Raw genomic sequence first — 14,429 nt, 5'->3', positions numbered from 1 at the left:
GTCTCTCTCCCTCTCTATCTCTCTCTCTCTCTCCTCTCTGTCTCTCTCTCCTCTCTCCTCTCTGTCTCCCTCTCCCTCTCTCTCTCTGTCTCTCTCTCTCTCTCTGTCTCTCTCCTCTCTCTCCCCTCTCTCTCTCTGTCTCTCTCTCTCTCCCTCCCTCTCTCTGTCTCTTTGTGTTGTGACCCAGTTCTGGGTGTGACCTGTGCCTCTCCTCTCCTTACAGCCAAATTACCGTCTGAGTCCATGGAGTGACAATGGAGGTAGCTCTGTCTCTGCCCCCCCCCCCCTCTTCAGCATGGTGTGGACCCCCCTAACCCATTCCTCTAGCCCACAGACACTGACCCTGACCAGTTTAGAGTACGGCTGTTTAACGACCAACCTTTCATATCTGGGTTACGGGACGAGCTGAGTACCAAAACGTCAACCCCATATCAGCCCAATAGAGCTCTCAGGTCTTCTGCTAGCATATCAGCCCAATAGAGCTCTCAGGTCTTCTGCTAGCATATCAGCCCAATAGAGCTCTCAGGTCTTCTGCTAGCATATCAGCCCAATAGAGCTCTCAGGTCTTCTGCTAGCATATCAGCCCAATAGAGCTCTCAGGTCTTCTGCTTGCATATCAGGCCAATAGAGCTCTCAGGTCTTCTGACGCTGGTTTTCTCTGTGTACCACATGTACAAAAGAAGAGATTTGGTGAGGCTGCATTCTCATTTCATGCTCCAGATTGTGTCTCACTGCCAGTTTACATTAGGGATGCAACCTTAGCACATATGTTCAAGTCAAGACTAAAAACCCATCTTTTTAATATTGCCTTTAAATGACTAAATGATTACATGATGATTATATAATGATTGGAGCACTTTGAGCTGCAACGCTTGCAGGAAAAGTGCTATACAAATAAAGTTATTATTATTATTATTATTATTAAGGCTGTTTACAGACCAATTTTCTCATGCCTGGGTTATGGGATGTGCTGTTGTTGTGGAGACAGAGAGGCAGAGAGCCAGACGTCAACCCTGTTCTTTTTTTTAACGTAAGCTTGTTTAATGGGCCTTATACAACGGATGGATCCAGTCCTGTCTCTGGTAAATGTGACACAGCCCAATGAAAAGGGCTACCTGTAGGCGAAATCATTTTTCAGTTTTTTTCATGTGCTTAAACTACAGATTGTAAGCTTTCAAATGATGCATCATACATTGAAATCGGAAACAAATTGAAGACGACATGAGTATTTGAAAGTTGCTACACCGGAAATCACTAAGCACATAAAATCCCCATCAAAGATAATGAATCCCCATCAAACAACAAGAAACGAAGTCATTGTGTTATAGATTACACTTATTTAATGAACGTAAAACGGTTCGGAAAAATAACGAGTGGGTACTTCACATCTTCGAGTTGAATGTTAGCTAAAAAAACGAAAATCTGAAAAAAAAAAATGAAAAAAATAAAGACGAATTTGACGTCTTTCTCATTTCCGAGAGGTGTCCAGAAACACCAGGAGCAGTCACAAATGGTAAACAGACTGCACTTATATAGCGCCTTTATCCAAAGCGCTTTACAACGGCCTCTCATTCACCCATTCACACACACATTCACACACCAATAGCGGCAAGCTACCATGCAAGGCGCCGGCCCGCTCACTGGGAGCAATGGGGTTCATTGTCTTGCCCAAGGACACCTCGACATGTGGCCAGCCGGATGAATACACTTACAATAAAACATAGTTCCATTAAAATACATGAATTAAAAGTTTGTCATCTCTTTCTTCTGTGAAATGTTGATAGATAAATGTGGTAACCGTTGTATAAAAGGGGGTGGATATATAACGGCACCCCGCTAGCTGTGCCGATATCCACCATATACCAAGGCTTCTCGTTCCATAACGCTTAAGTGTGTCCTTGTTGTTGTTGTTGTTGTTGTGCAGCTACACATACTGGTGGTCTGAGGGGATCCTGGCCTACCTGCCTCTGCCCTACGATGAAGGTATTTACTCTGTTCTGTCTTCCATCATGTTCCCTTAACGCTAGAACAGCCGTGCCTATTTTACCTACTAGTAGAGTCGCCTTGGGGGTCAAATAGACCCCCTTTTTAGAATGTAAATCTGCTATTTACACACAACGACCACTAGTTGGCCATCTTGTAAATGAGCCTGCCTCCTACACAGAAAAACAGCAACATAGCTTCATACTAGCTTATCCTGATGTGATAACCCTAACCTAACCCTAAATGTAAAGATACTGGGGTAGTAGAACGCACATATCTAGGAAAAGTCATAAAAGGAGGGTTCTGAAATTTGATCGAGTGCAAAGATAGATTATATTGTGTGTGTGTGCGTGTGCGTGTGCGTGTGCGTGTGCGTGTGTGTGTGTGTGTGTGTGTGTGTGTGTGTGTGCAGTGCCCTGTGAGGAGAACATGAGGAGGGTGGTGGTGAGGAGGGTGAGCCGGTATGACGAGAGCATCGACACGTACACGGAGTTCTTCAAGCCCTACGAGCTCACCTCCTTCGACGACACCTTCTGCATCACCATGACCAACTCAGCCCGGTACGCTAACGCTAACTCTGACCCTCTAGACCAGGGGTCGGCAATAGGCGGCCCGTGGGCCATTGCTGGCCCGTCACCAATAATATTTGGCCCAGCAGATTATTTTGAGAATCCACTTTTTTTTTTTTTTTTTTCTTTCTTTTTTTTTTTACAATATCGGACCGACAGTCCCACACCACGCCTATAATGTCCGAATAGAGAATCGACCTCCACCTGAATAATGCGTATTGTACTTTTATTCATGTTGAGAGTGAATGACACAGGGACAGACAATCAGGCAGCGAAGCGCACTGACGCTGAACCCCTCAGAGTGAATCATAAGTAGGTGGACAAGGCGTGGTGCTGAAATAGCGTGTGTGGTTTGAAAAAAATAACATTAGCTCATTAAATCATTCAAACGTAATGTTTACGTATGTGACTGCAACACACATATGAACAGTAACAAAGCAAATTCTGTTTAATTTTCTGAAAAACATTAACAACAAAATCGGCGCAAAAGTGGTGGTAGGCCTATGCTCCTGAAACGACAGAGCAAACGCGCTATTAGGGATAATAAGTACAATGAGCCATAAGCCATTCATTCAAAATATACAAAATACAATTAGGTTATTAAATACAATAACGACAGGCTTGGTACTCACGTAATGTGAAAAGTGGCATCTCCCATCGGTCAGTATTTGCTTGATATCTGGTGATTGACGTCACTTTAATCCGCGGTTGTTTTGAAAACTAATAATATTCTTGATTTGATTATTGATAATAGTGATAACTTGAGTGTTTTCAAAGGGACATTTAGGCAGGTTTGTAATAACGGACACTGTATTTCAAATTAATTAGAGAGAGTCTCAACTATCGCAACTCTATAGTTTATGCACCGCCGCAACCTTCTTTCTACGATGCAACGATCTCCTGTAAGGGGTTCAGAGCTGTCTGGAGTTCCTCCTGGATTGACACAAAACTTTACTGAGGAGATTTCTGGACTAATTTGACAGTCCCACTATGCTTTCATACTCAGTGATTACTAATTAATAAGACCATTATGATAACGACATGGATCCATGTTGAGATGTCCGCGAGACATGCAGAGATTGTTTGTTATTTGAAGGGTATACCGCCATCCGCAGGCAGTTTATTTTTATTTTTTATGCATCAATCGATTCCTCTCGTGCGTCTTTATCACATTCATTGACGAAAAGGACGACTCGCATGTATAGAAAGGGAACATTGTGAGCACGGAAAATGAGTCTCACAACGGCTTTGCATTGATGAAACCAGGTAGGATATATAGTTCGCTGTCCATTCCTCTTTAAATGCCCTGTTTTCACCGTCAACTTTCCTCTTTAGACCTTTGGAGAGTGACATGATGTTTCTCTTGCTAGCAGGTTAAATGTTTAGCTAACTTCACCCGACACGCAAACAACCAATCCAATAATAATGTGACCTTGTCTGGGAGGAGGGGGGAATAATTATCTGAATAAAACTATGTTAAATAATTATTAGAATAAGTTAGGCTGCGATACATCGTCAGTCCACACATTTATTATTCAAAACTATGGAAGAGGGTGAAACTACGTTTCAACGTTGTTGAGAATCACAACACAAACTCGCTAGTCAAGCCTAATACTGCAACGTAATGGATTGGACTACTACCTAGTTAACTATAACACTACTTTACATTGTTAGCAGGCTCACAAAACAAGCTGTGTTAGTTGACTAGCAATGTGTACAAGTATTAGAACGTGTCACATTTTTTAAACAATCAATTACTTAAATTAGCCTTTGATTATGTTCTGGCCCGCCATCTAGTGGCTCAAAAAAATGTTGGCCCGAGGCCAAACCTAATTGCCGACCCCTGCTCTAGACTAACCCTGACCCTAACCCTATGTTCATGTCTTTGTAAACAAACACTCTAGACTCTCTCTATATATATACAGTATATATACAGTATATATATTATACTGTATACTCTCTCTCTCTATATACGTATATATATATATATATATATATATATATATATATATATTATACTGTATACTCTCTCTCTATATATGTTATACTGTATACTCTATGTATATATATTATACTGTATACTCTATGTTTATACGTATATATATTATGAATGAATGAATGAATGGTCTTTATTGTCATTGATATAGTACAGGTACCAAACAACGAAATTTGTACTGTATACTCTCTATATATATTATACTGTATACTCTCTCTCTATATATATATATATATATATATATATATTATACTGTATACTCTCTCTCTATATATATATATATATATAATATATATATATATATATTATACTGTATACTCTATATATATTATACTGTATACTCTCTCTATATATACTGTATATATTATACTGTATACTCTCTATATATATATTATACTGTATACTCTCTCTATATATATATTATACTGTATACTCTCTCTCTATATATATATATATTATACTGTATACTCTATATATATTATACTGTATACTCTCTCTATATATATACTGTATATATTATACTGTATACTCTCTCTATATATATATATTATACTGTATACTCTCTCTCTCTATATATATATATTATACTGTATACTCTCTCTCTATATATATATATATATATATTATACTCTATACTATACTCTCTATATATATTAGGGGTGTAACGGATCACAGATAATCCGTGATCCGTACGGATATATATATATTATACTGTATACTATCTCTATATATATATATATAGTATACTGTATACTCTCTCTATATATATATATATATATATATATATATATATGTTATACTCTATACTCTCTCTATATATATTAGGGGTGTAACGGATCGCCCCCCACGGTTCGGCACGCATGTGTACCGCGGATCAATTGCAAAATGTTAACAAGTAATAATATTACTTAATATATTACTTAATATCTCTTGTAAATCACAATGTAGAGTTGCCATGAAAAGATAGACGTGTAGAGTTGCGTGCTTTGTTTTACTCTAAAGCGCAATGATAGGTTGATAATGCGAAAAAAAAAGAATCTGTTGTTTACTCACTACACGTGAAGCTGGGAATCCACAACAACAAGGCTGCGTTCGTAAATTCGCTCTGGAATCTGATCAGCATTCAAGGAACGCCTCTTGTCCAATCAAATTACTTGGTCGACAACTAGGTAGCTCGACAACTTCTGATAATGAAGGCATTTTTTTCATACTGTAACGTCCCGACTTGGACAGTGGTTGAAATAATGACAGATAGCTTCTCTCATGTAATCTGTGCGTTTAATTGTAAACTATCTCATACACAACTTTCTTAGTTCACCGGAGCTCTCTCTCCCAACCGTCTCAACCACACACACAGCACCCGCCCCCCCCGTGACCTCCACCAATCACAGGGGTGCATTGGCACACAACACAGTAACAGTGCGAACATGAACATGAACTCAAGCATTAATGAACATTAATGAACAGGGTTGCTACAATACCATGTTCAAAATATGGGTTCACTTTATTATTTAGTTAAAAGTGGCATAAAACATGTTTATTCGTCTGCTTTAAAGAGCCCAGTGATTCACTGCTGCAACCAGGCGCCTCCCTCTTTCATATTGCACTACTTATAATTTAAGTTGAATGTGTATTTCAGTATAATATGTAATGTTTGAGTGTAGAATATGTTTTTTATATATATGTATATATATATATATATATATATATATATATATATATATATTACCAGTTTTGACATCTTGAATGTTTTTGTTTTTTTTCACATAATAAAAGAGGTGTTTTTACAGAATTCAAGGAAAAAGCTGTTTTTATTAAAAAAAAAAAATGTTTGTGTTGATCCGAAAAATGATCCGATCCGTGACTCAAAAACCGTGACCCGATCCGATCCGTGAGTTAGGTGATCCGTTACACCCCTAATATATATATATATTATACTGTATACTCTCTCTATATATATACTGTATATATATTATACTGTATACTCTCTCTCTATATATATACTGTATATATATTATACTGTATACTCTCTATATATATATACTGTATATATATTATACTGTAGCTGTGTACCTCCAAGATGCTGCTGCTGGGATGCTGATGTGTCTCTCTCTCCTCTCCTCCCCCCCTCTCTCTCTCCCCCCTCTCTCTCTCCCCCCCTCCCCCCTCCCCTCTCTCTCCTCTCCTCCCCGCCCCCTCTCTCCCCCCCCCTCCCTCTCTCCCCCCCTCTCTCTTCTCTCCTCCCCCCCTCTCTCTCCCCCCTCCCTCTCTCCCCCTCTCCCCCCCTCTCTCCCCCCTCCCCGCCCCCTCTCTCTCTCTCCTCCCTCCCCGCCCCCTCTCTCCCCCTCCCCCCCCCTCTCCCCTCCCCCCCCCTCTCTCTCCTCCCTCCCTCCCCCCCCCCCTCTCTCTCCCCTCCCCCCCCTCTCTCTCTCCTCCCTCCCCCTCTCTCTCTCCCCCCCCTCTCTCTCTCCCCCCCTCCCCCCCTCCTCTCTCCCCCCTCCCCGCCCCCTCTCTCTCTCCTCCCTCCCTCCCCCCCCTCTCTCTCTCCTCCCTCCCCCCCCCTCTCTCTCTCCTCCTCCCTCCCCTCTCTCTCTCCTCCCTCCCCCCCCTCTCTCCTCCCTCCCCCCCCCTCTCTCCTCCCTCCCTCCCCCCCCTCTCTCCCCCCCCCCCCTCTCTCTCTCCCCCCCCCTCTCTCTCTCCCCCCCCCTCCTCTCTCTCCTCCCTCCCTCCCCCCTCTCTCTCCCCCTCTCTCTCTCTCTCTAAAGGGAGTTTATGCCCAAGACGGTGGGTGTGGACCCTAGCCCCTTCACCGTGCGCAAGCCAGAGGAGACGGGAAAGTCTGTGCCAAGGTGTGTGTGTGTGTGTGTGTGTGTGTGTGTGTGTGTGTGTGTGTGTGTGTGTGTGTGTGTGTGTGTGTGCGTGCGTGCGTGCGTGCGTGCGTGCGTGCGTGCGTGCGTGCGTGCGTGCGTGCGTGCGTGCGTGCGTGCGTGCGTGCGTGCGTGCGTGTGTGTGGGTGGGTGTAACACGTGTGTGTTCACATGGTTGGTACATGTGTGGTTGTTGTTGTTGTGTTTTTCTGCTGTTAGGTGTCAGTGGAGCAGCACACACACACACACACACAGTACAGACACACACACACACACAGTACAGACACACACACACACACACACACACACAGTACAGACACACACACACTAGGGCTGCACGATTTTGGGGGAAAAAATCTAATTGCGATTATTTGGACAGATATTGCGATTGCGATTTAATTTGCGATTTTTTTTTTTTAAAGCGACCCAAAGGAAGTTTTTGTAAAGTGTGGCCATATCTCCGGCTAGGAAGGTCGTATCAACGTGCAGTTTGTTTGTACGTCTTCAGGGGACTTGACACCCCCACAGCCCGAGCTACGAGTGAAAGAACTAAACTTGGGTTGCTTTAAAGTTGGGTTGCTTTAAAATCAAGCTTCAGATTAAAACATGTGATGGAGCATTACTAACCTGACTCAGGTGGTTTGTTTCACACAACCATCTAGGAAAGCTTAATTGGAAGCTGTTTGGAAAAGGGCAGGTACTTTCAAAAATACTTGGCAGGTGATTGGATGAATCTGTCTATCACCTTCTATCATGGGCTAATTTCAGAGAGCATTACCACATGATACCATCAAACTGTTAACTGCTCTAATGCCATCAAACTGTTCTAATGCAAGGATGAGAACTTAAAAGATATGAATTGGAACAACATATTTATGTATGGGTTTTTTAAACAGCTGCCATTTTGTTTCTCTCAAGTGTCAAAAAAATGGAACTATTCCAATATGAAAATAAAATAGGACCTTTCTACAAACAAGGTTATTTAATTATGGCTCAGGAGCAGCATCTAAATATTGCACATACTGCAATCAAGTTAAATAAAGTGATAATAAAAATGTCCAGTAAAAAAGAATAGGTCCTTTCTGTAAACATTGAAATAGATAAAGCTCTTCAACTCGTCGTAATGTATGTAAGTGCACGGCTCGACCGCAGATCGGTTGTTGTTGCATAGTACTCCAAATTGTTCAGCTCCGTACGTGCGGGAGGGAATCACATTATCTTTTATCCAGCGTTTGGATTCGTTTTTTAAACTCTTCGTTGCTCACAGTGTTAATAGACACCATGTCTTTAGCAAGGTAATGCGTGATGGAATTGGTTATTTCACGGTGCCTTCGTGAGCCCTTTTCATACGGCGTAACAGCCACAAACGACTCTAAAACTCTAGTTTGCTTAACGTTAGACTGGGCTACGGGACTTTCACTTAACTCTCCGTTTCTGACCGTACACTCGTCATAGAGCTGCCCGTGGTACTTTTTCAAGTGCTGATACAGGTTTGTGGTGTTGCCTCTGGATGTAGCGATTGTTCCACGACAGGTCGTGTGCAACACCTGCTTTTATTGCACATCTGTCGTCCTAAACCCGAAATACTTACAACAGAAGTGCTGTTTTCTTCGGGACTAAATCGTTGCTTCTGGCTCTGCTGAAGCCATTTATCCACACTAGTGTTGTCACGATACCAATATTTTACCCTGCGATACTATACCAGCCCAAGTATCACGATACTGAGTAGTATCGCGATACCGCGGCACTTTTGTAACACTTTTTATTTTTATGAACATGCAATGTATTTATACAAGTTACAATAACTTAATGAGTGGTGCATGAATAACATGCATTTAATGCATTACACTGTAACTCTACAGGTAAGTAAAAGTACTGAAACCGATATTTTTGTGAATAACATGTTTATTAATAAGTAGTTTGAAACATCAAACAGACCAACTGGCCTTTTGCAAGAGTATAGCAAAGTAGGTGTGTGTGTGTGTGTGTGTGTGTGTGTGTGTGTGTAACTGTCTGTCTGTCTGTCTGTCTTTCTGTGTCTGTATGTCTGTCCGTCTGTGGGATCTTTTTCACGAACTTGAAAAGTAAAAGCAAACACTGGCATATCAAAAAAATAGAGGGCTACTTCCAAACTGTAGCTCAAGACTTAACTCAACTTAAGAAAACTCAGTGGTTTTAATTTTCTAGTTAATGCCCACTGAGCTCGCAGGAACCATAGGAACAACGTTTGAGGTTGCTAACCTGTTAGCCGACAAAGCTAACGCGATGGGTAGTCGCGAAAAAGGCTGCGTTCGTCAATTCGCTCTGGAAATCTGACCCGCACTCGCGGAACGCCTCTCGTCCAATCAAACGAATCGGTCGCTCTGTGACGTTGCACCCAGTGTGCGCTCCGGCGCTCTCGGAGCGAATTGACGAACGCAGCCGAAAGTGTTATGAGTTGCCCCGCTGGAACCGTGTTCAACACGGTAGTATAGTATTCCACGGTAGTACCGTTGTATAAAGCTTATGGTATAGTAGGCACCGTGACATTTTGGCACCGCGGTATATCGTTGGTACCGGTATATCGTGCAACACTAATCCACACCATTAATGTTGCTAGCTACTGAAACGTCTTCACAGATTCACACGTGGGCGTTTCACGTGCAGTGTTGTTGTTCTTGGGTGTGTGCGTTCATTGACGTTGAATCCGACGCGCTGTATAATGTATCCCAAATCGCAGGCTTTGCGATTTGCTAATCGCACCATCTCAAATCGCGATTTCGATTTAAAATCGATTAATCGTGCAGCCCTAACACACACACACACACATGCACACAAACACACACAGTCAGACACACACACACACACACACACACACACACACATACGCACACACATACTCACACTCACACACACACGCACACACACACACACACACACACACTTACAGTCCAGACACACACACACACACACACACACACACACACACACATGCACACACACACACACACACACGCACGCACAGTCCAGACACACACACACACACACACACGCATGCACACACACACACACAGTCCAGACACACACACACACACACACACGCACGCACACGCACACACACACATGCACACACACACATACACACACACACACACACGCACGGAGAGATTATTAAGGGAGATTTTCTCTCTCTCTCTCTGTATGTATATCTCTCGCTAGGTACTGTTTTTCTAGGTAACCTTGAATGTGTAGCTAGCCTCCTGAGTGTTGTGTAGCTAGCCTCCTGAGTGTTGTGTAGCTAGCCTCCTGAGTGTTGTGTTGTGTAGCTAGCTATCCTCCGGGTCTTTCTTCCCTCTAAGCGTGTCTTGATTGGTCTGTTTCAGCGGCGGCGCTTCAGGCGGCGCTTCAAGCGGCGGCGCTTCTGTTTGTTTGTTTGTGTCGGAACGTCGGTGTCAATCAGGCTCTTTGGTTCCGTCACGGATCAGAAACACACGTGTTCTTTTGTGTGAAATATACCCTATATATACAGTATACGTATATACGTATATGCAGGGCTCTCAAGTCTCACGCATTGGGCGTGAGAAACACGCATTTCAACCCGTTCACACGCTCACACGCCGCATGTGTCTCACGCCCAATGCGTGAGACTTGAGAGCCCAGTATATGTTACGGTACATGTGGGAAAACGGTACATGTGGGAAAACTAGGGTTAGGGTTAGGTGCTAGGGTGCTACGGTTAGGGTTAGGGTTAGGATTAGGATTAGGGTTAGGGTTAGACATGCCAACCCTAACCCTAGTTTTCACCACATGTACCGTATTCCCACATGTACCGTAACACATATACTTCACCATGAGCTCAATAATCTGTTCTTTTCATTCTTGCTATTCGCTGTTATTACCCGTTGTTGTGTCTTACCCTCCCTCTCTCTCTCTGTCTCTCTCCCCCCCTCCCTCTCTCTCTCTGTCTCTCTCCCACCCTCTCTCTCTCTCTCTCCCCTCCCTCTATCTCCCCCTCTCTCTCTCCCCCCCCTCTCTCTCTCTCTCCCCCCCCTCTCTCTCCCCTCTCTCCCCCCCCCTCTCCCCCTCTCTCTCCCCCCCCTCTCTCTCTCTCTCCCCCCCTCTCTCTCCCCTCTCTCCCCCCCCCCCCTCTCCCCCCTCTCTCCCCCCCCACACACACACACCACCACCACCATCAACCAACGGTCTGTTTCTCTGTCTGTGTGTGTGTGTGTGTGTCTCTGTGTGTGTGTGTGTGTGTGTGTGTGTGTCTCTCTCTGTGTGTGTGTGTGTCTCTGTGTGTGTGGTCTCTCTGTGTGTGTGTGTGTGTCTCTGTGTGTCTGTGTGTGTGTGTGTGTGTGTGTGTGTGTGTGTGTGTGTGTGTGTGTGTAGTAAGAGCAGTAAGGAGGAGGGGGTGCTCCAGAGGAAGGTGGCGGCCAGCGCCCCGCCCCCCCCCAGCGAGGAGCAGGTCGTCAGCAGCAGCTCCGAGGACGACTCCGAGGAGGACCGGGAGGAGGAGGGGGGGGGAGGGGGCGGAGGCGGGGGAGGGAGGGGGGAGGAGGAGGGAGGAGGAGGAGGCCCCCCCCCACCGCCGGGTCCCAGCGCTGCACCCCCGTCAGGACGGCCGAGGCCGGGAGAGAACCCCCGCACCCAGGAGGTGAGAGAGGGTAGGGGGGGGGGGGTGTCTGTCTGTCTGTCTCTGTCTCTGTCTCTCTCTGTTTCTCTCTGTCTGTCTCTGTCTCTCCCCTCCTCTCCTCTCCCTCCTTTCCCCTCCTCTCCTCTCCTCTCCCCTCCTCTCCTCTCCTTTCCTCTCCCCTCCTCTCCTCTCCTCTCCTTTCCTCTCCCCTCCTCTCCTCTCCTCTCCTCTCCTCTCCTCTCCCCTCCTCTCCTCTCCTCTCCCCTCCTCTCCTCTCCCCTCCTCTCCTCTCCTCTCCCCTCCTCTCCCCTCCTCTCCTCTCCTCTCCTCCTCTCCCCTCCTCTCCTTCTCTCCTCTGTGTTCATATAGAACAGATTCATCTCTCCATCCATCTCAGGGGGGGGTTGTCACCTGTTAATGAACCCGCTGCAACGAACACACGAAACGCATGAGACAGATCCTTTTACATGTCCACACACACACACACACATACACACACATACACACACATACACACACACACACACACACACACACACACACCAGCTAACATAGAGGACTCTCAGCCCCCGCGTATGACTCAAGGTCTCTCCAGGTTGCTACGACAACAGGAGTGTTTTGATTGTGCTCCCTGGTGAAGGGGGGAGGGAGGGAGGAATCTGAAATGAGGAGAATGTAAGCCTGACCATGAGCCTTGTGGTGACACACACACACACTCTCACACACAGACACACACACACACTCTCACACACACACACACACACACACACATAGAGTACACACACACACAGAGTACACAGAGTACACACACACACACACTCACTCTCACACACATAGAGTACACACACACACACAGAGTACACAGAGTACACACACACTCTCACACACAGACACACACACACACACACACAGAGAGAGTACACACACACACACAGACACACAAACACACACAGAGTACACACACACACAGAGTACACACACACACACAGAGTACACACACACACGCACACACACACACACACACACACAGAGTACACACACACACACACACACACACACAGACACACACACATACAGAGTACACACACACACACACACCACCTCTTAACACTAGAACAGCCGTGGGTTGTATAAAAGAAACATGTTATATATTTGCACTCGATCAAATTTCAGGACCCTCCTTTCATGACTTGTCCTAGATATGTGCGTTCTACCACCCAGTATCCTTACACTTTCTAAATCACATCAGGATAAGCTAGTATGAAGATATTTTACAGTTTTTCTGTACAGGAGGAGGCAGGCTAATTTACAAGCAGCCAACTAGTGGTCGTTGTGTGTAAGTAGCAGCTTCCCATTGTAAAGACTATGGTCATTTGACCCCCTAGGTGGCTCTTATAGTAGGTAACACAGACACGTCTGTTCTAGTGTTAAACTCTTATAGTAGGTAGCATAGACACGGCTGTTCTAGTGTTAAACTCTTATAGTAGGTAACATAGACACGGCTGTTCTAGTGTTAAACTCTTATAGTAGGTAACATAGACACGGCTGTTCTAGTGTTAAACTCTTATAGTAGGTAACACAGACACGGCTGTTCTAGTGTTAAACTCTTATAGTAGGTAACATAGACACGTCTGTTCTAGTGTTAAACTCTTATAGTAGGTAACATAGACACGGCTGTTCTAGTGTTAAACTCTTATAGTAGGTAACATAGACACGGCTGTTCTAGTGTTAAACTCTTATAGTAGGTAACATAGACACGGCTGTTCTAGTGTTAAACTCTTAAAGTAGGTAACATAGACACGGCTGTTCTAGTGTTAAACTCTTATAGTAGGTAACATAGACACGGCTGTTCTAGTGTTAAACTCTTATAGTAGGTAACATAGACACGGCTGTTCTAGTGTTAAACTCTTATAGTAGGTAACATAGACACGGCTGTTCTAGTGTTAAACTCTTATAGTAGGTAACATAGACACGGCTGTTCTAGTGTTAAACTCTTATAGTAGATAACATAGACACGGCTGTTCTAGTGTTAAACTCTTATAGTAGGTAACATAGACACGTCTGTTCTAGTGTTAAACTCTTATAGTAGGTAACATAGACACGGCTGTTCTAGTGTTAAACTCTTATAGTAGGTAACACACACACGTCTGTTCTAGTGTTAAACTCTTATAGTAGGTAACACAGACACGGCTGTTCTGGTGTTAAACTCTTATAGTAGGTAACATAGACACGGCTGTTCTAGTGTTAAACTCTTATAGTAGGTAACATAGACACGGCTGTTCTGGTGTTAAACTCTTATAGTAGGTAACATAGACACGGCTGTTCTAGTGTTAAACTCTTATAGTAGGTAACATAGACACGTCTGTTCTAGTGTTAAACTCTTATAGTAGGTAACACACACA

General features: G+C 44.2%; 1 protein-coding gene across 1 annotated transcript in view; it reads left to right on the top strand.

The window, feature by feature from the left end:
* Positions 1 to 14,429, top strand: part of LOC308159606 (polyphosphoinositide phosphatase-like) — a 98,453-nt gene that overhangs the window by 66,949 nt on the left and 17,075 nt on the right. Inside the window, 4 exon segments of the mRNA XM_080533428.1 lie at positions 1,925 to 1,983; positions 2,396 to 2,543; positions 7,314 to 7,397; positions 11,784 to 11,913. Coding sequence (XP_080389554.1) covers positions 1,925 to 1,983; positions 2,396 to 2,543; positions 7,314 to 7,397; positions 11,784 to 11,913 — 421 coding nt within the window.

Source organism: Nansenia antarctica (assembly GCF_963989245.1).
Source record: "Nansenia antarctica genome assembly, chromosome: 6".
Taxonomy (NCBI): domain Eukaryota; kingdom Metazoa; phylum Chordata; class Actinopteri; order Argentiniformes; family Microstomatidae; genus Nansenia; species Nansenia antarctica.
The sequence above is the reverse complement of the archived record's forward strand: the minus strand, read 5'-3'. Positions and strand labels throughout refer to the sequence as shown.